We start from the raw sequence: 21,454 nt of genomic DNA on the forward strand, positions 1-21,454 counted from the left end.
CACGTCTCTCTCTTCCAAGGACCTGATGCTTCGTGCCGCTCTCTCTTTATCCTTAAAGCTCAAACCATTTTCTTCCTTTTCCTCTTTCCCATTTATCTCTTCAACCCTCTTCCCCCTCTTTTTACTTGGCTCCTCGCTATCACCTTCGCTACTCGACGAACTTTCATCACGATTCTTCCTCCTCTTTTCAAGCTTTTTCCCTTCTTCTTCCGTGTTTACATTGTTCTCGTTACCGAATCTCTCTTTCACCTGGACTGCAATTTTCTTGAGCTTGGCTGGCTCGGGACTGTATCCCAACGTTATGCACTGCGCGTGTTCTTTGGTAGGGAAGCCCCTGCAGTCACCTGCATCTGTCACGTACCACTGAACATGGTTCTTTTTAATATTCTCGATCAAAGTTTTCAATCTTCTATTTCTCTCCACGTCCCAGGTTGTTTCCTTACTCGGGACCTTGACCGATCGAAGATTTTTGTAGTCTCCATGCTCCTCCTTGTAGGCTCTAAAAATTGTAAATATTTTTTTTTATGTTAATTGTGCTTTATTAATTGTGATTTAATTTTAGAAATATTTTTTTTTTCAGTTTTTCACTTGCTGTGTTTATTTATATTGCGTGGATTGACATAATAAAAATGTGAAAAGATCAGAAAGCACAGCTGTAAATCGAGTAAGACTTATTCGTAAAATATATATTATTGATAATTACTTACAAAAAGAAATCGTCGTTCCAAACGTTGTATTTCTTGCAAAGATTTTGAAAGTCCTTTATGGTTTCGAGAGGTAAATACGACAGGTTTTCTTTACCTCTATTGTTTTCTTTATAATTCTTGAGCCAATCTTCAAAAATATTCAGAGCTTCTCGTAGATTTGCTAGTTTTTCCTGATCCTTCGTAATCTGTATCGTTCTTTTCGCACGATTGACAAAATTGGTGATAACGTGATACTGATAACTTACGTCTCGTTCCTCCAAAGCTTGCAAAGTTTCTAAAGCTTTCTCCTTATCTTTGAAACCCATTTTACCTTTGTTCTCCTCTGACATGATTTCTTATCAATAATAATCACAGTAAAAAAATCAGCGTAAAATGCAAATAAAATTTGCATATCACGTTGGGATTTATAATTTATTTTGTAATATTTACTGTCCAAGCATAGATAGGAAACGTTCTTGAATCAGCGGCCTGAAAATAATTTTGCAAAATTAAACACTGAATTCACAGTCTTACATCTGCAACATCTGACAATTTTACATGTTTTTACATCGAATATATTTGATTAAATTAAACGCTTTACGCACCTCAATTGTGTCCAAATAAATTTTTCCTGGTACCGAATGAAATCGAAAATAAAAAAAGTATTCAGTTGAAAATTGTTTCAACTATACAAATAAAGAATAAAACTAGTTTTAATTACCATAAGAAATCACTTAAAAATGAAATTATTATTTTTAATATCTTCAAAAGAAAATCAATAGAGCTTCGTATTATCGATCGAACCAAGAGCGAATAATGAACCGTGTCCTAGAAAATTCACTTTCGCACTGACCGAGCGACTTCTGCACGAAGTTCGATATATCGAATGACGTTGCCATCTCTACTTTCCATCCTACCGAAGTCACCCATGAGCCACAAGCTACCAAGGAATGGATGATTATGAGAAAACGTGGCAAAGAGCAAGAGAGCAATATATAGCATATTTGATAATACTTGTCATAGCCCGAAATACACGCTTGGCTTGACCTCGCGCGTCCATGGATGGGCGATTGCGTCATGGTGCAGGCTGCTCCTTCGATAATGACTTTCATAGCGAAAGGGATCTAGCCACTTTGAGAAACTACACAGTGCGACCTCAAAGCGCGTGGCCAGACAAGGGTCAAGTTTAAATGTCAACATACATAATATTGTCGATAGTGTAACGTGTATTTACACACATTATACCATTACCAGTCGATAAGATAAATGAAGCACTTTCGAAAATTTTGACAATGAATTTTCTAAAATATAAACAAAAACTTCGTGAGGCTTTTGAAATAATACCTGAGACCACACTGGTGCATTTGAACATTGGACATTCAGAGATTAATGAATAAAGAGATTTATTTCGTATTTACAGAATAAACTACAATAAATTAGATAGACTACAAGATTTAGCGTAGATAATTTAATAATGAAAACCAAAATATTGTCAACCAGACTTTTTTAAAGTTGTTTCTTTGATCCGATTCGCAAGAAAAGAAGTAGTTGATATTTACAGGATATATATATATATATATATATATTACTAATGACTGGTCTCGTTACCGTACGTGCTGGCTTGTATTCGAGATGTACCCACGGTAACATAAATTGGTACATCTTTCCTAATACTCCGTTCAGAAAGATATATCAATATTAAAATTCCTCGGACCTCGATATATGTATACCTTTAATATCGTAAATCTAGTATCTACAATTGAACTTTCATCTAATTAAACCCTACAATCTGCCTCGGCCTTGACGAACATTTATTTAATCGCATTTATACAAACATTATTTTTCCTTTACCTCTTTTTGCTAAGCTGATGCTTTTTAATACTAAAGTAAAGAAACCTACGTTGAGTTCAGCACACACAGCTTCCCACACCGAGGCACGCGTAAGATACTTGTTCGATTTTCGAAGTTGCCGAGCCATCGAGTAAAGCAGATTGCGAATTGGTAGGAGTCACCGCCGGTAATTGCGATCTCTGCGTCCCATCGTAGCTGTTTGTTGCCTCGCGCTCTCTGCTGATACCCTCGGAATCCTGATGGGCGTAAATAGTTTTCGAAGGATCCGGAGCTCTGGCCTCCAGCGAGTGCTCGTGGGTGGAGAGTCGACCGTAGTTAAAAAAGGTTTCCGAGTACGCTGGGGATTGATGATGATGGTGGTGGTGATGGTGATGGTGATGATCACTGTTGTACTGAGAAGCGTAGTGAGGGTGGTATCTGCTAGGTGGAGTCTTGAAGCCATCGTTACCACCACCTAGATACTGATGCAGCTGATGAAGACTGGACGGTCCGTATACTGCTACAACAAATTTAACACGTGACAAGTTTTCTAATTATATTTTCATTGCAGTGGGTTGAGGTTGAACCTGAGAAGGATCTAAATTGATAAAACTATATATACTAATTTTATATATATATATATATATATATATATATATATATAGAGAGAGAGAGAGAGAGAGAGAGAGAGAGAGAATGTTTGTTGACTTTCACTCGTGCAGATTTTATCTGCTGCAGTATTAATCTTATACATGAAGAGAAAGTTTATCATCCTGAATTGTGCTGATTCGACCAATGTACATTCGTATATATAAACTACAGTCATTATTACCTGCTGCAGTATTAGAGTACATGGCGAACACAGCGTCCCCGTAACCAGGAGCAGCAGTGGAATGTTTTCCAGGATCAGCGTTACATTGTTTCCCGACCACGCTATGGTTCCTCGCGATGCTGTTCTGAGTTTCTCCCGATATTCCAGACGCAGCACCGTTTCCATACGCCATGTTGAATAACGCTTCCGGATCACACACGAATTTGTACACGTACCTCTCTCCTGCTACCTTCTGCATTATTCCCTTCTCGTAATAATACCTCAACGAACGACTAAGTTTGTCATAATTCATCGCAGGCCGGTTCTTCTGAACACCCCATCTTCGAGCTACCTGAAGAATCAGCAATCGTTTCAAGGTCGCGTGAAAATAACAAATTATAGTTGAGGGCACACAAGGTCTGATCAATTAAAGTAAAAATATGAACTATATATAAAAAGATATTTAATCTCCACTGACCTCTTCAGGTTCGATGAGCTTGAACTCCATGCCTCTTCCGGTCCAAGCGATGCACGGTGCGTTAGTGGGGTCATCCAGTAAGGCTACGAGGAATTGCCAAAGCTGAAGAGAGCCTCTTCGTTGCTGCTGATACCCAACAGTAACGTCGTTCCAGGCGGTAGCACCAGTGGCGGACGACGGCCTTTTGTTTCCGTAATCCGATCCCCAAGATGAAGCTGGCGAACTTCTCTTCTGATATGACACCCCGTGGTGTCGTTCCCAAGGTTGATTCCTCGAATCCAACTGGACTCCCAACTCGGTCCATGTTGGCGTCCCGCTTCTTTTGCTGTAATTACTCTCCGAATTCCACGTTTCCTGACGTAGAACGAAGTTCTCCGTGTGACCGGAAGTTGCTGGCGGCCATTGCGAGGTTGCCGAGGATGCACTGGCCGGCCGACTGGACGACGGAGAACCTCTCGTTTCTCCAGCACTGCTCGAATATTGCTGACGTGGATATATGAGACTCGATCCTGAAGACAACAAACGAATACCGTTCTTATCACTCGTCCTTGAAAATATTCTTATTACATGAACTATGCAAGTGTCCCTCAACAACCACCTCAAAATACGTTCTTGTGCAAGGCTCTTCCACGCGGATGATTCGTACAAAAGCGAGGAAAAAGAAAATAGAGAAAAACTGGAAAATGATTGTGGAATAAAGTCTGGTCGACGAACCGCCATTAGCTATTGCACTCACGCGCCAGCGCCGGTGAAGTGCTCGTCAGATAAATATCGGCAGGAAATTGGTTGATATTCAAAGCCCACGGGGTTGCCGTTCTCGTCAGAGCTCGCGAGTGCCACGGCACCCAGTCCTGAAATCCCGCAGCAGCAGCAGCAGCTCGCGCGATATGTATATTAATCGCGGCCTCCCATCCCATCCCGGGGATCCACCGAGCAGCAACACAGCCAGAGAGCGGATCCCCTCTAGCCAAAAAAAACCCCATTCTCCAACCCTAATCCGTTTACGCTCCAAGTCGCGCACAGGGAATATTGAAAAATTGACAACCTTCTCTCTCTATCCACCCCCCGCACAATCTTTACTCTCCTTCTTTTCCCACTGTTTTCTCTTCGAGCTCCTTTCCCAGTAGCGAGATTCGCCGTAATGACGTCATTGTACGAGAGAGTCTGTGTCTTATAGCGTTAGGAACGTTCTTACGGCTCTAATGTGTGTGTGTGTTAATAAACTGTGTACTTTTTACCTAGTTGTGTAACCAAAAAATAGTAGTAACCAAGTTTCGTACAAGATTCTACGAATTTGACGATAATTTTTTTTGTACAGGTCGTTACTGTTATTTCCGAAAAGTGGGCGTGTCCGACGACCAATTTTCGTATCGCGATAAATCGAGAAGCGAATATATCGCGTTGCGTCGATGAATTAACATTGCTGCGAGGTTTCGGGAACAAGGTGCGGATGTTTCCTCGTGCGATACCTGACGAGACGAGGGTTGGTCGGGGAGGGCTGAATGGTTGAGGGAAATGGTAGAACGGAGAGAGGGAGGGGGGAGGGAGCAACGAGGTCGAAACGGCTCGAGCCAATCTGCCGCTCTGTCGGAACGAGCGAAAGGGGTTGGTCTTGGTTGGGAAAAGCGTGGTCGGAGACTTTGCGGCGGGGTGGTTTCGGATTAAAATTAATCGCGAACTGATGAAACCGGTGTGCCGAGTGCCGAGGTGCCGAGCCAGGGGAGGGGGGGGGGGGAAAGGGTTGCGCGAGGCTGGGGATGGTCACAGGGGTGGTGCGCGTGCGAGGGTTGCCCGAAAAAGAGGACAGCCTACTCTTCTCGGTTTGCATTGCTCCACTATATATATATATATATATGCTATTGCTAGTCCGCACTCCCCCTCCCTCACCCCCTCTTCGCATTTCCCCCTCTTCCGTTCGCTCATCATGCGCTTCTTTAACCCATTACCCTCCCCCCCAATCTTTAAACTCCAGAGTAGCCCTCCCCGTTAAAAATGCACGATCGCCAGCTAAAAATGATCTCCTTCGTTTCGAGCAGGATTTATTTTCGCTGCTCACCGATGAGGTGCTCGAATCCTCCACAAGAAGCACGAAACTGACGCCCTGTAGCTACGAAAGTATCCACTGATACACGTTCGCAATAATCCACGTGGTAATCCGTTGATTAGTAAGTCATGGACCAATCAGTATCTGTTATGAGGTTATTAGTAATCCATATAGGTGCACTATACATATTGCACCACTCTGGCAATAATAAATGATTATATCAGCAAGTGTAAAGTTGGCAGCGTGGTTTCCACGTTATAAATAAAAGTGTAATTTATATTAGCATGTAAAATAAAAGCGTAAGAATAGAAATGTCGTGTTATTAACGTAAACTGTGTATTAATAATTAAAAGGGCTTAATGGCTGGGAGAATTACGCCAAGAGAAGCGTAAGCATGATCCCCGGGTGATTTGGGAGTAGTCGGGTATAATACACACAACAACGTATAGCGGTGGCCGGTAAACACAACCACTGCGCGCGTTCCTAAATCATTCCTTCCAGCCTTGTGTGTGCGTGAATAAAGGAAGGTTAATCGTTTTGATTACAGCGGATGAGCTTGCAACCCCTGACTGACTGACTTTGCTTTTCGTATAACCAAGCTCTATAATAATAATATACCCATCTGAGTCTATTAGATAATGGACACATTATACGCCAGTCTTTGCAATCCAACCCTTTAACTAATTCCCTACAAATATTTCCTTTGCTTCCTAATTTATGTGTTGTAAAATTTTGTCAAATTCTCATCCAAGGGAAACTGATATAAATAAAACTATGAATGTTAATTGGTTTGTCATAGGGTAAGTATGCTTGCTTCAGGTGTGTGTTTATATATATATTTGCAAGAAAAATTATTGAATAAATATTCTCTGAATTATAAATACTTGATGCATCGTTCTACTTTTCATTAGAAATTTAGGAGGAAGCTTTCGGCTTTCTTTATCCCTTGGGATATTGCTTTGCTAGAGACTCTTCTCTTCGTGAGCGAAGAGCAGCTTTCGCTAAATTCTAGGAGACGCTTTCCATGGGTTTCCAGTTAAAAGCATTCTTCAATTATTCAATTACGCGCACTTGGTCTCGCGTGAATAAATCTCAACTATCAGGGGAATCTTAATAAAACTTAGTCGAAAGAATTGGCCTTTGCTTTGCAACTATTGTATTATGGCCACTCGATCGTGAGAAGGAATAGTTGTAAACTGTAAAAATTTCACACTTGTAATATTATTTCAAAGTTAATTGTAAATTACAGATTTTTTACTCGAGTTTCTATGCATATTTAATTCTTAATTATACATAGCTTAAACAACGGAAGAACGTAGGTGCCCTTTGTACTCATTGTTATTTTTAAAATAAAGTCTGCTTTTTAAAAGTTCAAATGTCAAAATGGAATTTTCTTGTTTAACCTTAAATAAGTATTTAAATAAATGTGTTAAAGGGGATATCACAATAGTATGTCAAAGCAGTTATAAAATTAAACAACATTAGCAGTTTCAATAAATAAGACAGAAATAGCATGATTTTGAATTCATTATCATCAGTTATTGCTACCGTAAACAGCTAAAGTCTTAAGAAACATCTTTTATTTGATTTATCAACACAGCCACTAATTTTACTTTCCAATGTTCGTGCATTATTAAATGAACTGCGTTCTCGATCAACATTTCAGTGCGTGACTCGTTGAAAGCATGCATAAAACATTCAATGGATTGTATCGGACACGATGCCAGGGGAAGGATTGAGGCTTTTACATGCTCACGTACAAACGTGCACTTTAAGCTGATTTAAGTATTTAAACTGCTTTCCTGCTCTTATATCGATTGAACGAAATTAAAAATATGTATACAGTACATAGTATCTAGTTACTTTTAATTAATTAGAAAAGACGAAGAGCATAAACTTATTATTAATTGTGTTGATTTTTAGACCCTAACCGAAAAGCAATAAATGGTATTCTTTTTATATAAAGCATTTATTACTGTACAAAAAAGTTGAAAGAATGATAAAACTATTCACAATCACTAAAATCAATCTTACCGTTTGGAGGATTTTGGGAAGCAGACGAACTGATGTTGGACAAAGTTACTGGTTCAATGTATCCTCCGTCCGTTGGTTCTTCCTTCACAGCGACATTTTTCGATGGTTCGCTGTTGCTCTGAGGGCTTAATCTAGCAATTCTATAAAATCAAAGTTTACAGTAAACTATTAATTTAAGGGTTTAATCTAGGAATTGTATAAAATTATAGTTTACAGTAAATTCATCATTTTTGAGAGCTTAATCTAGCAATTCTATAAAATCAAAGTTTATACAGTACACCAATAATCCAGAAAATCATATTTGTTCTCAAATTACAATTTCAATGGACCAGTGCACCAGTCGCACTGTAAGAAATGCGCGACAGAAATGAATAATCGTGTTAAGAAATCTAGACAATCGATACTGACCCAAAACAAGTCGTTGGTGCAACTGAACTGAGATCAAGAAAATTTTTGCCCGGCGTATGCAGGTGCGGAACTGGTATTGGATACTCGGTGTGGTAACCGGAATCCTCCGGCCTTCTGCAGTTCGTTGTTTCCGGTTTAACAGCATCTCCTGAAACAACGTCGCAATAAACGTATACGGTTATCCTATAAAGCTTAACTTTCGTCAAGTCAGCATATAGGCGGAAGAGCTTTTGCTAAAAAATGTTAAAATTTCGAGTGGCATAACAGGAAATACTATTATATATATATATATATATATATGCATAGACACCGTGATCGATGCAATGACTCCGCAAAATTAATTGGAGAACCCATGAGTGCTGAAGAAAATTGCTTCGTCTCTAATTATTATTCCAGAGTGCTTACATGTGGGAGTGAGGAAGACCCAAGGGTGAGGCGATGATTTTTATTCATTTGCGGGACAAAGAATCGTATAGCAATGGTGAAAGAAAGAGATAAATATAAATATTATACTGCAGAGGGCGACGGGACACCAGGGCGCGTGTCGTACCGGAAGTGAAGACGCATCGTTGCAACGGCACGTGAGTCGGTGTAATGGAGGACGCTCGGACGATTTTCCTTTGCTCAGCCAGGGGTTCGTTCGTCCTCGATAAATCAAGTAGCGACGCTGCCGTGGGAAACATAAGCTCCAACAGTCAGCATATTTGTAAACACTGATAGCTTTTTATACAAAAGCAACGCGTTTTCTCATTTTATACGTGTATGTAGAATTTTAACGTGTGATCAATGCATTTCTTAATCATTCGTACGTTTATTAATAAAGAAGAGACAATTAACAGAAAATTAGAAAAGTTTATCTCAGCGTCAATTTTATTTGATCGTAGAACATGAGATAACATTGTTGCGGAGACGTAACTCAAATTTATATTTTTTTAGTTGTGCCATTCTTGCTATTGGTAGCGTTATAATAATTATTGTTGTAACATAAAAAAGAATGCAAGGCTTTATTATGATATAGCTCTTGTGTATAGTTTATTTTGAATACTCGATGCGAGGTTCTATCGAGTCTCCTGACACCAGAATGACTGGTTGAAACGATAGAAATGATTATCATCGCTGTATATTACGTAACATCAGAACTATAATTTTCAAAAATGATTGAGAAACTCGAAGAACATTTTCAAAGCCTAAAATCATCAGACTACCCATTTTTTTTTTTAGTTTTCAACATAGAACTTCCATTAATTATTAGAACCTGAAAATAATTTAATTTCACTGATTATAATTACACTGTTCTATTGTACAGTTTACGTGTGTATATGTGAGACTCCATAGTTAGCAGCAAGTGTTAATAATGAGATTTTACGATATTGGATCCCAGTTTGAATATTGAAAAACTCGTTCGTTACATTTAATTAATGCAGGCAAGATATACAAATATTGATGAAAGATTTTTCGGCGCCCCAACACATAGATACGTGTGGTTTGGTTTTTTGTCTGCTTTCACGTGCATTGCCCTCTGACAAGGATGAAGCTATATCTATCGTGGTGTGTACGCTATATTACGAGAGGGTTCGAGGAATGGAAAGTGTGTATACAATTGGGCATATAGACACTATATCTACCCTGATGCCTCTTGGGTGTTTGCTCGCGCAGTTAAATTGCTCCCGTTACGGTGTACGTGTATTGGTACCTCTATATATTTAACAATTTTCAAAACTCAATAATCGCTAGGTATGTTTAATCAAATCTCTACTCCAAATATGAGTCTGCTTTAAAATATCTGCTCCTAAAAATATCAAAACTTCGCCGGTAGTACATTGTTTAATTTAGAAAATCAACAACCATCGTTTATCTACTAAGAAAACAAACAAACGGAGCACAAGGGAAATTTTTAAGGCGCATAATTTTCGAATAATGTTATCGATCGCTATTTTCGATCGAAACACGATAGTTTATTTTTTCAATGATTATACTTCACCGTTGGATTTGTCTCGACGCTGAAAAGTTTTGAAAAATGTAATATCGTAACGCGCGGAGGGAGCGTGTTCGTTAATAAATGCGCGATAGGAAAATCTTGACGGGTTTAATATAAAGTGCTTACTCGCGTAATCCGATATCGATGATACCCAGAGTAGTCGTGGCTCTCTCCGTGTTGTTTTTTCTTTGCCTCCTCGGATACATCAGCCTCGAGCGATCTTTCACTGTTTTTAATAAAACACCGACGTTTTTCACTACACTTTATTCTTTAATAACTCGATTGTGCTCTCGAAACTCTTAATCTTTAATGCAAAGCTTGATAGCTACCAAAAACAACACGCACACATACATACATAATTGAATAAAAAAGAAACACCAAAATTTAAGGCTAAATAAAATAATCCAATAGTATAGATATGTAAATTTAATTCTGATTAATTTAACTTTGTTCGATCAACTAAATATATCTATTAAAAAATCAGACATTTTTTTATTGTGTCAAATTGTGTAATATAATTTTGGTGAATTTATGCTCGAGTAATTCCTAGCAAATGTAATATCAAAAAATTCTATTATAGATGTAGAAATTGCTGCATTTCTAGCAAAATCGTAGTTGAAATACGTTAAGGCATTCAATATTGGGATTTACATCGGATATAAGGGCACATTCGATTTAATATGTATTTTAAGCAACGAGTACCATGGCACTTTCCACGTGGCATCCGCTTATGCAGTTGGAAATGGTGGAAATTGACTTCCGCCGCGAGAGACTCGCTGAAACACGCGTGTGCTTTATTGGAAGTCACCAAATGCAACCTCACAGATTTTCTATTCCACACATACATGAAATTTTATTATTAGCGCACTTTCTAATCAATCTTATGCCATTTTTATTGTAAAGTTTTAATTGATAGTATTTTTATGTTAACAATGATTCACGGATCATCTTTCTACAGTGAAATTTAGTTTCATATTGCTCAAATATATACTGACTTGATATTTGGTGAAATTCTGGTACGTATTGCTCACTATCTTCTGTCTCGCAGCTACTACCTGAAAAATTAATATTTTTTTATGTATTAATAATAATTTTGTATCAGAACAGATTAGTTATTTTGTGTGAATTTATTTAAACCTATACCACTACAATCTTGTAATATTTGCAGAATGTATAAAATTAATAAATTGATAATATAATTTGCAATGGCAATTGTATTTCCTTCGAGGTGAATTAATTCCTTGGAAAGGATATATATGTATACTTGTTCGACTGAAGCTACAAACCTTCCTTTATTGATTTTAATTTATCACGAGCTCACGTTTTACTTCCTGAGGATATTAGATGAAGAATAAGCACTTTAAGGTTTGGAAACTCGTGTTTCCTCAATTTTTTTAGAAGGCAGCTTTAATTCCTTTCATCGCTTATTAATGATTTATTACCGGTTTTTCGACAAATGATTGAACGAATTACATAATATTTAACAGTAATTGCTAAAAATACTGGCGTTTAATCTATTTTAAATCGTTTATTGATGCTCTTTAAAAGAAATCAACTAACTGTAAACAAGAAATGTTTATTTTTTCAATTTCCGTTTGTAAACAGAAGATACGCTTTTATTTTGCCATAAAATTATAAATGAAAATATTATTTACCATTCTCTCAACCACCATTCTTTTTTTTCTATTTACACTGATGAACGTCAAAATTTTATACAAGTGCAGGAATTAAATGTAAATAAAAAAAGACTACACAAATATTTTTATGATTAATAATAGTCTCTTAGAACAAGCTCACTTTGTGGCTAATCAAATAATATTGCAACAAAGTTGTGAACTTTCAATTCTTTTGTCTAAAAGTACACACATACTTTTCATGAATATTTTAATTCTATTAGATATATAATGTCTATAGCACACATGACCTATTTATCAATGATACTTTTATTTATAGTTTAGGAATAATATGTGTCATAAATATTAATCTCTTGCTTGGATAGATTTATTGAAACGAAGCATTTTAGTAAAATTGGATGGTGCACAAATAAAGGACGCTGTCTATAAGCTGGTCTTCTAGTGCGACTATTCGTCTAACTAATCATTTTAATGGATTCATCGGTGTTTGATCGAAGCACGCGACCTAATTACACATTTTAACAAATAATTAAAAAAAATGCAACATCAAAAGAATTATAGCAAGTTTATATTCATATTTCCAAGAACCGAGAAATATAAGATAAAAAAATAATGATGTATTGTTAAATTATAAAATTTCTTTTTTAATTTACGCTATCTGCGAGCCACAATGAAGACGAAAAAATTAATTTGAAGAATAAAAAAAATGCGCCCGAACAGGGACTCGAACCCTGGACCCTCAGATTAAAAGTCTGATGCTCTACCGACTGAGCTATCCGGGCGACGAAGACTTAGCTGTTATTAGGGCCTCCGGAGATCAGGGTTCGAGCTTATGTTATATAATAGTAAGTTCTTCGAAATGTACTATCTTCTTGAACAAAAAAAGCGCCCGAACAGGGACTCGAACCCTGGACCCTCAGATTAAAAGTCTGATGCTCTACCGACTGAGCTATCCGGGCGACACGAACTATTTGCTTTAGAAATACAATCACATTGCAGGAAGTGTTTATTGAACAAAATAATGAATTGGTATTAACATAATTGAACGTAATTATGTAAAAAGGAGCCAGTAAACAATTTCTGGAAAATAGGTTGAAAGCATCCAGTTTTTGCAAAATTGAAACGCAAATTTTATTTTTGCATCGTAAAAACGTATAAATTAAGTCACTTGATAAAATATAATAGAAATTGGTTAATAAATTTCATCTTTATAAATATTAATTTTAAATATTTTTTAATTTTTTTAATTTTTATTGATAATTGGCTCTTTTATGAATTTTTATGCACGCCCAATTAATAGCTAATATAAAAAGTTTTAACTTACCATCCTGAAGCCAAGATTCCTGTCTATATTCCGCAGCAGGATACATATCACTTTCTGGAATACAAAATATATACTTAGAAATAATCACTACCACTTTTGTTAAATGCAATAATATCATACATAGATGAATCATTTTGTTTTTGTTTATTTACTTTTCTTTTCGTTTAATAAAAATTTAAAGCAACTATCATACCAAAGGTATTATATATCAATCACTTGATATATTTTGGAAAGAAATCAATGGAGATAACAAACGAAGCACCTTGAATTGTTGATAAACAAAATTACGAATGTGACTACAAAAACCTTTAAAGGCATTTAAAACACATTGCAAATTATGCTACATTTACAATCCAAATGTCTTTAATTGTCAGTAATATAACGTTAATTAATTAAAATTTTAATAATTTCTACAACCACTAAATCATTAATTACATTTAAGTTAACTGAAACATAATATAAGAAAAAACTGATAATGAATGGTGAATTGTCTTTACGATGGATTAAAATTAATGATCGAAGTGACGCTTATTTCAGTATCATTAATAACCATTTAATTGTGTTAACAGGAAAAATAATTTTGCCCATTTATTTAAATCTGTGTCATTGTTAATTCCATTTATTTAACTTTAATTATCCCACACACAGCTTTATATTCGCAGCTGCAATACACACACACACACACATACATAAACACTCCAGTTATACTATCTAAGCAATCGAACGATAAAACAGGAATCGTGTATTACGATGATTCCACGAGCCAAGATATCCATATTTATATCGAGTGGGAAAATCCGAGAGAAAATTAATGACGCGCAAGATAACGTTTGCTACTAATTTGGACTATGCTGTATAAGAGAGATCGAAGAATATTACAGGACAGCGAGGAGAATAATAATGGCACGCGCGAATATAAAAGAGTGCAAATGCACTGCAGGCAAAAACACAACATTGGACAGAAGCGTATATATATCATAAGGACGTCGCAAAGGACAAAACGTGGGGTTGACTTAATGGGTCTCCAGGATTCGCCATGGGCAGCCACTTGTCAGTAATCTCGTTTTGTCTCGAGCCCAGAACACAGTCTGCGAATCGAATCTACTCACGTTACAGCTCATTGACCTTGGATAATGATACAACACTCTCTTTACTACTTTTCTCTATTTACCAATTCAGCCTATCTGCGCACTCTTAGAATTTCCTACAATCTAATTCCGTCCTTATCAGGGGATCGCTTATGGAACAACACGGTGCAACGCACAGTGCCTCGTGTTCATACATACACAGTATTACACTCTGATTCGATTCTAATAACAAAATTTACTCAGGAGTTTGTTAAAGATATTTACTCGTTCCCAGTAAAGATTTTACTATTTTTCAGAGCATGCAGAAGCAGTCTGAAAATCGAAGATTAAAAAGGTACGAGCATGTTGCATGGGAGTGTTCGTCAGTTTGAACCCAATCCTGAAGCCCCTCTCTCTGTAAAGAGACGAAGAAGGAAGGAGAGAGTTAGGAAACTCTCTCTCTCTCTCTCTCTCTCTCTCATTCGAGGGTTAAAGAGTTTCAATATTTCTTCGATCTCTCTGAAAGTGTCGAGAGAGAGAGAGAGGTGTCGGGGGAGTGAATGGTGGGGCGTAACGCGATTACGATGTAGAAATTGTGGTATTATAGGTAGTGATTGAGTTAGGCGATGGTATAGTCCATCCCGACTGGCGGCATTTCATAGTGCTGCGTGGCGTTGCATGGTAAACACGCACACAGCCATCGTCAACACCGCGTTACGTGCCAATGCTAGATATAAAGTGTCAATCACTGCGGAGAAAAGTACGCTAGGGTGCAAGAGGGGCCCCCATCTACCGAATCCCGAGGGACTCCATTCGGTCATAATTACTTGCTTATTGAATTCCGCTCCATAACTCCCTCTTCGCCTTCCTAGACAGTCAATTCTCCACAGATTTATAGGTCAAGGCTACTATATATGTTGCCTTTTTTAAGGATCATCCACAAAATTCTAATAATCTCTGCAGGGTCTTGTGGTTTCACTCCTAATTTCTTTGTCTACGTTATATATATATAAATATTCGATAACAGCGCCATTTTATATAATTCTTAAATTGTACATTTTTATACAAGACTTTGCAAATTTGTGGAATTGGGGATGAAAGTTAAAACAACGATTCTATGGTAGTAATCTCACTGTATATATACGTGTGCTCTCATCACGATCGATTTATCATAGAGTCGAAGCTGTGGAAAATAATATCGTCGTTGATGCTACTGCGACATGTATATATATGTATACAGTACACGAAGATATCGACTTGGCTGCCTGCGAGTGACAGCCTCTCTTCGGTGAACCGAGGGAAAGATTGAGAAAGGGGAATATCTATCTTTCTCGTCTGCTGTATCGAGCAACCCCCTCCTCCCTCTTCAAGTCCACCTTTGCCAAAGTCTTCTTCCTTCCTTCCTTACATTAGTGTCCTATAGCTACTACTACTACTTGTATCCCCCCCCCCCCTAATTACTCATCCTTTTGGAACGTGTGCAGTGTGTTCGCGAGAGAACCTTCCCAAATTTGACGTCATCGTACGACAAATGGAAGGCTCGTTGATGCACGGATCGAAGTTTCAGAGAACCCTGGAAAGAGGCTTCGAATAATTTTACGTTTTTTTTTCATTTTTTCCCTCTTAAGTAATTCTGTAACTCTGCATTTGCTGTTAATTTTCTGTTTTTATTAATCGTGTATACAAATTATCATTAGGAATAGTTTCTTGATGCACATTAATGAATGGAAAAAGTGAAAACTTTGAAAAGCTACAAATAAAATTTTCCAAATACCCTTCGGTATTCTTTTGTCTCCCTCTCGAGATAATCCTAATTCTCTGTGTTCGTTATCAGTGTTCGTTATTTATTCTTGAGACGTTATGGATGAAAGTATACTCACCGTGACCTTTGTTATTGCCCGATGGCTGAGAAACTGAATAGTCGTTGGAACAGTAAGAGCTTTCCACCGATTGTCCTGGTTCTGCTAATCTTCTGAAATCATCGCTCGGCTGCAACATTGTTAAATCTAAGTATACAGAGAACATTCATATTTTAAGAAAATTGTCGAGGATGAAAATTGAAAATGTTGAAGTTGGAGAAAGAGACGAGGATAGGTGGTGAGGTTAGAAGTGACGAGGGTGTAAGTGAGAAACTGAAAGAGTATCTGTGAGAAAGGAAGAAATCGAGGGGGAGGGGGTGAAACGATTTGGAGAGGAAAGGGGGGGGAGGGGAGAAGGTTGAAGCGAGGAGGACATCCGGTGAACGATTGGATGGTTTCCTCCTTGCGGAGCAATCTTGTGGTAAACTCAGTTACCGGTTTCGCAAAATCTCAGTTATAACGCGCATTCGCTTTCGCACTACCTTGGACGACACAAATTTCGAATCACCGAATTGACATGAAAGTTTTCCTATAATTAACTATTTTTTCAGTCTCTCGTCCTGAAGAGAAGCATCTATTCAGAGTCGAGTGCGATGTGGAAAGAGAAGCTGAAATATCGTTAAAAATAGTTCTTTATCAAAACTGATATCTTCAATTGCACAAGATGAATAATCGTTAAAGTGACAGGCATGGACAAATAATTTTCTTAGGAAGAAGCACTGATATAGACAAGAATTATTCTTTTTAAATTTCACTTAGGTTTGGTTTTTTCTATCACACATTCTTTGATTGATTTCAATTAATTTTGTCACACACACACACACACACACAATAAAATTCAAAAGAATAAATTTAGTTATTTCCTTTTTAACTAATTTAACATATTTCAGATTAAAAATTAAAATCTACGTCGACACACGAGTCAAGCCTAATTAAACAAAAAAATATATAATTATATTTTTATGAACCCCCTCGTAACGCGTTCTAATAATTATTTCGCAAAATTTTTCTTATACACCTTTAATCCTTATTAATAGTCCTGAAGTCTCCTAAACTTTTAATTATTTTCCCTTCTCCGGGTATAACCTCGAGTAATTAATATCTGTCCCTTATTAATCGATGCTGGAACATGCGAATACTACAAACGAGAAGGTATATATAATATTGAATGGAAAAAATATCATACGAGTGCGTATCGATGTTCGCAAGGATCAACAAGATCACTGTTCGACGATCAAGAATTAATCGAGCGAATTAACGAAGTAATGATTCGTAAGCGGGAAGGGCAAACATGGTCACGTGCCGTTTAATGTCTTTCTCGTGACCTTTCCCATTGGTCGCATCCTTGAGTGATGTTAACTTTTAGATTTCCTATATATATATATATATATATATATATATATATAGGTATATATGCTGTACGTGCCACTGTATTATGAATGTGTGAGTCTCTCTCTCTTTTTCACATATTATGTATATACGATGCCTTCACACACACAGGAAAATATGTGCATATACGCGTAAGTCGAGTGAAAACGATGCCTATGAATCGAGGGAACGCCCCATCGTTCCGAGCGAACTTCTAGAGGGTTGCAACCCCAGTTTTTCAGTTTCATCTCTCCCCTCCATATAGTTACATCTCGTTTAATTGCGCACTTTGACTCGCTTTGGTTTATAATAGAATCGTAGAATGAACAATATGCTTTGCAGATTTATATCTATAAAAATCCTGTTTAATATTTTCTAACGATCTGTAAATTATATAATACTGTTTTTCTTTAACACGGTTCAGCTGCTAATTTATATTACTCTCACGTGTCACTTTTAAATGTAACATGAATTATCCTTTACGTATTGTAAATATAAAAACTTAACGAATTCTAAATAATAAATCTGCTGCAAAAGTTAATCAAAACTATGCGAATAGTTGCAACACAATGTTAGCTTTTGTGTCTTTCCTTTAATTGGAATATAAACATACGAAGTGTTGATAAGCGCACATTTTCTTTCGCGTCAATAAAGTAAAATTAATTGAGCGGTTCTATCCTGACAATGGCCCTTCGTTCTTTAGCTTGATCGATTAGGACCTAAAGATACAAAGAGCTAACGAGCACAACTTCTCCCTGCTTCCTTCACTCACTTTTCTCTTTGCAAAAGCGTAAAAGACTGTGACAACTCCCCACATTTTTCCAGAGCCACATAAATACAGAGTACACCTCGCTTTTATCATCGAGAAATCAAAAAACAAAGATAAATGAATCTAATTAAATCTGTAGAGGTCCAAATGCAAAACTATAGTATAGACACAATGCAAAAAAACAAAAGACAGCTACGATATAAGATAAAGGATCCGGTGAAGGTAAACGTCCAGGTTGGTAAGGTGCGCACGCCCCACTGGCAGTTTCGGGACGGCCGGTCACGGCTACGGGACCCCTAATCATGGGAAAAGGCTCGAGTGGCAACATATGCCATCTCGCATGCGAGTCAATTAAGTGTCGGTGGAGGATGGGGTGTGCTGGTGTGGGAATCGAGTGATTTTTAGAATCAACAAACATAAATCAAGTGTTCCAGCGATGATTCTTTGGCGACTCACCCCCCCCCCCCCCCCTGCAACATATATATATATATATATATACGTACACGTGTATATTATATATATATATATGGAATAGATAGAACGCTAGTCAGAGGGACACATCGGAAAGTGGAGAGTTTACCACCCACGGCTCACCCTTCGCTATGGGACACGAGAGAGAGAGAGAGAGAGAGAGAGAGAGAGAGAGAGAGAACGGTGCGGCGGTGACAATTACGTGTTTAGGCACACAAGAGGATCGGGGATGGGGTGGAGAACTCGCGTGGGACACCCGTCGGAGCGTGGAGCCGCGTGCCAGGCCAATTCGCCACCCGAGAACCCACTTCTCTTCCCAGCGAACGACCTTACAACTCCACATTGTCCCATCTCTTTTGCTCTACCTATCTCTCAAGGGCTGCCGTTAGAGCCTGACGAGGACAGTCGGCAGGACTCGCCTCGCTCGCCCTGCACGCGACATCATCGAAACGCCAATTCGACTCGCGGTGACTCGTCATTATTGACGACCGACAAAAATTACTCTTACAGTCTACTGTAGTGCCTATACAATTATTTCTCCTATTATTACTCTTCAATGAGAAGAATTTTTTTTTTTATGTAATTAGTTTTTTTTTGTATGGTTAATTATGTAGGTTCTTTGTATTGTTTTTTATATGGGATTGTAAATAATTTTGTGAGCTTTGCCAACAAATTTAGGATTCTCTTTGTTTGTACTTGTTCTTTCGTACTTTTTTTTTTACAAATTTTTGAAAATATGTGTACCAATATCTCTTAAGAATCGGTGATTCGATTTGGGTTTAAAATCTTAGATTATTTTATTATGAAATTTCTATGAAATGTTTAATTGCTTTAATCAAAATTAATAGTAAAAAAGGCTTTATTTGACGTGAAATTTACTATATTTTCAGCAGTACTTTCATTTTCAATTATATTTATCGTCGAGACAATACAGTATCTTTGAATTATCAGTCAGAATATTTTGGGAGAACAAATCTGTTAAATAGTACATTCTAACGTAATAAAGCGATGATATGTAAAAAAATGAACTAATAACAAGATTAAAAACGATTTTTCCTAGAATAAAGCACGCGCATCGATAGATTATTTTTTCTGTCGTTTCATCATCAAGAAAAAAATCACAGATAAATAAACAAATTACTAGAAAACACTGAAAAATAAAATTCGGTATATAACAAAAAAATATATATATATACATACCAAACGAGATAAATCAGTGACAGTAGCAGGTACCTCCTGATCGGCAAGGCTCATCATAACTCCCACCGATTTCTCCTCTCCACACTTGTTTATCTGACGAAGAATGAACGAATAAAAATGCACATGAATTGAGAGAAGATTTCGAAAAAACAGTGGTGAAAAAAAATAGTGGATTCACGAATTTCGCGTGGACTGTGGATTATTCGATGGTGATGCGACACGAAGATCAGAGATAGGACTGGGGTGAATCGGGGAGTTGATCTCTTGGTGAAGAGCTGCGAAAGGAAAAGAGAAAGAGAGAGAGAGGAGAGGAAGCAGTGTTTGGGGGTTGTGTCTCTGATGCGTTTACGCCCACAGCGCGACGTAGAAAACAGCCCTGCGCGGATCCGCTCGCTTAAGGGATGCAAGGAGAGACTTCTGTACCTTGCTTGCTAGAGTTGGTAGGCGGAGCTCAAATTCATTGGCAAACCGCGTTCTCATCCTATCTCTCAGCCCCCTTTTCCCATAACACTTCATTTCAAGCTTTATACCAAACCTTTCGTTGACAACAGTTTGTTACATTTCTCCACCACTAATATTATATAGAGAGAACAAACAAAGTGTATGTGCAGAAAACTGCATCAATTTGCCCTACTTAAAATTGCACTGCATATAGTTTTTAATCGTGCATCACAGTCTCGTTTTATTTATTACTGTATTTTTCTTCTAGGATCTAATCGACATTTGGTTGTATGTGTATATTTATAATTATTTATGTAAAAGATAGCAGTGTCTCGATATTCAAATTAATTTTGGTCGAGATGCTAATAAAGTGTGTCATTATGTCATGTATAAGCATTAAAGAATCATCATCGTGTTTTTGTGATTATTTTTGGGTACATTGTGCATTAGAAGCGAATATGTAAGGATCAGTACCAGGCCGGATACCATATTGAATTTTTTTACGATTTATAAGACCAAGCTCATTTGGAAACTCGTAGAAAGTTTTCTGGTTTGCCTTTAATTGAATCGATTCAGGAATAACTCGATAGAATTTGTAGTTCTAAATTTGGTTTTTAATAATTTTATCATTTTCATTCAACTTCTTTTAATTGAAAGTAAATTGTATAAATAGCCAAAACCTGCAAGATCGAAGGTCATGTAACTTGAAATATATTTTAGGTTTAATGTTTTGTAATGTGATTTTATTATGATCGCTAACATGTTTGATAATTAATTTTTGTGAATTTTGTTTTGTACAATTCGTATATAGGTATACGAAAATTGTGAAAAAATCGAAAACGAAAAATTACTCCAAATCCGTGCATTTTAGCGTAGAATTGGCAGTGTTATTAAAAACGGAGTAAAATGAAAATCGTATCTCCGTATTATAAATAAATTAAGATCACATGGATCAATGTAAAACTGAACATGTATCATCACCCTTCACACATACAACGTCTGCGTCGATTAATTCAGTTACGTATACATTAATTATATATTAATGTAATAAA

The 21,454-nt window shown here is 37.2% G+C and overlaps 1 protein-coding gene and 2 non-coding genes across 6 annotated transcripts; all 3 read right to left on the reverse strand.

The window, feature by feature from the left end:
• Nucleotides 1-1,032: 1,032 nt before the first annotated feature.
• Nucleotides 1,033-20,064, reverse strand: LOC136784496 (ETS translocation variant 4-like). Of its 4 annotated transcripts, XM_066745167.1 has the most exons (13): nucleotides 19,962-20,064; nucleotides 16,175-16,283; nucleotides 13,228-13,281; nucleotides 11,265-11,324; nucleotides 8,292-8,439; nucleotides 7,884-8,023; nucleotides 3,806-4,314; nucleotides 3,349-3,679; nucleotides 2,538-3,036; nucleotides 1,701-1,987; nucleotides 1,408-1,626; nucleotides 1,292-1,317; nucleotides 1,033-1,175 (listed from the first exon to the last, which is right to left on the reverse strand). In XM_066745167.1, the coding sequence occupies exons 1-9, from the start codon at nucleotides 20,016-20,018 to the stop codon at nucleotides 2,594-2,596; spliced, it is 1,851 nt and encodes a 616-aa protein (XP_066601264.1). In that variant the 5' UTR covers nucleotides 20,019-20,064; the 3' UTR covers nucleotides 1,033-1,175; nucleotides 1,292-1,317; nucleotides 1,408-1,626; nucleotides 1,701-1,987; nucleotides 2,538-2,593. The 4 variants fall into 4 exon arrangements, with proteins under 4 accessions (XP_066601264.1, XP_066601266.1, XP_066601263.1 ...); XM_066745169.1 differs by having other exon boundaries at nucleotides 1,292-1,626; nucleotides 2,538-3,033; XM_066745166.1 differs by having other exon boundaries at nucleotides 1,292-1,626.
• On the reverse strand, nucleotides 12,613-12,685 carry TRNAK-UUU (transfer RNA lysine (anticodon UUU)). Its single transcript has one exon. It is a non-coding gene; the product is annotated as a tRNA-Lys (tRNA).
• On the reverse strand, nucleotides 12,790-12,862 carry TRNAK-UUU (transfer RNA lysine (anticodon UUU)). The gene has a single exon. It is a non-coding gene; the product is annotated as a tRNA-Lys (tRNA).
• Nucleotides 20,065-21,454: the final 1,390 nt, after the last annotated feature.

The sequence above is a fragment of the Prorops nasuta genome, unplaced genomic scaffold (genome assembly GCF_024137725.1).
Source record: "Prorops nasuta isolate Cenicafe-Biocafe unplaced genomic scaffold, Cenicafe_Pnas_1.2 PNAS00059, whole genome shotgun sequence".
Lineage (NCBI taxonomy): Eukaryota > Metazoa > Arthropoda > Insecta > Hymenoptera > Bethylidae > Prorops > Prorops nasuta.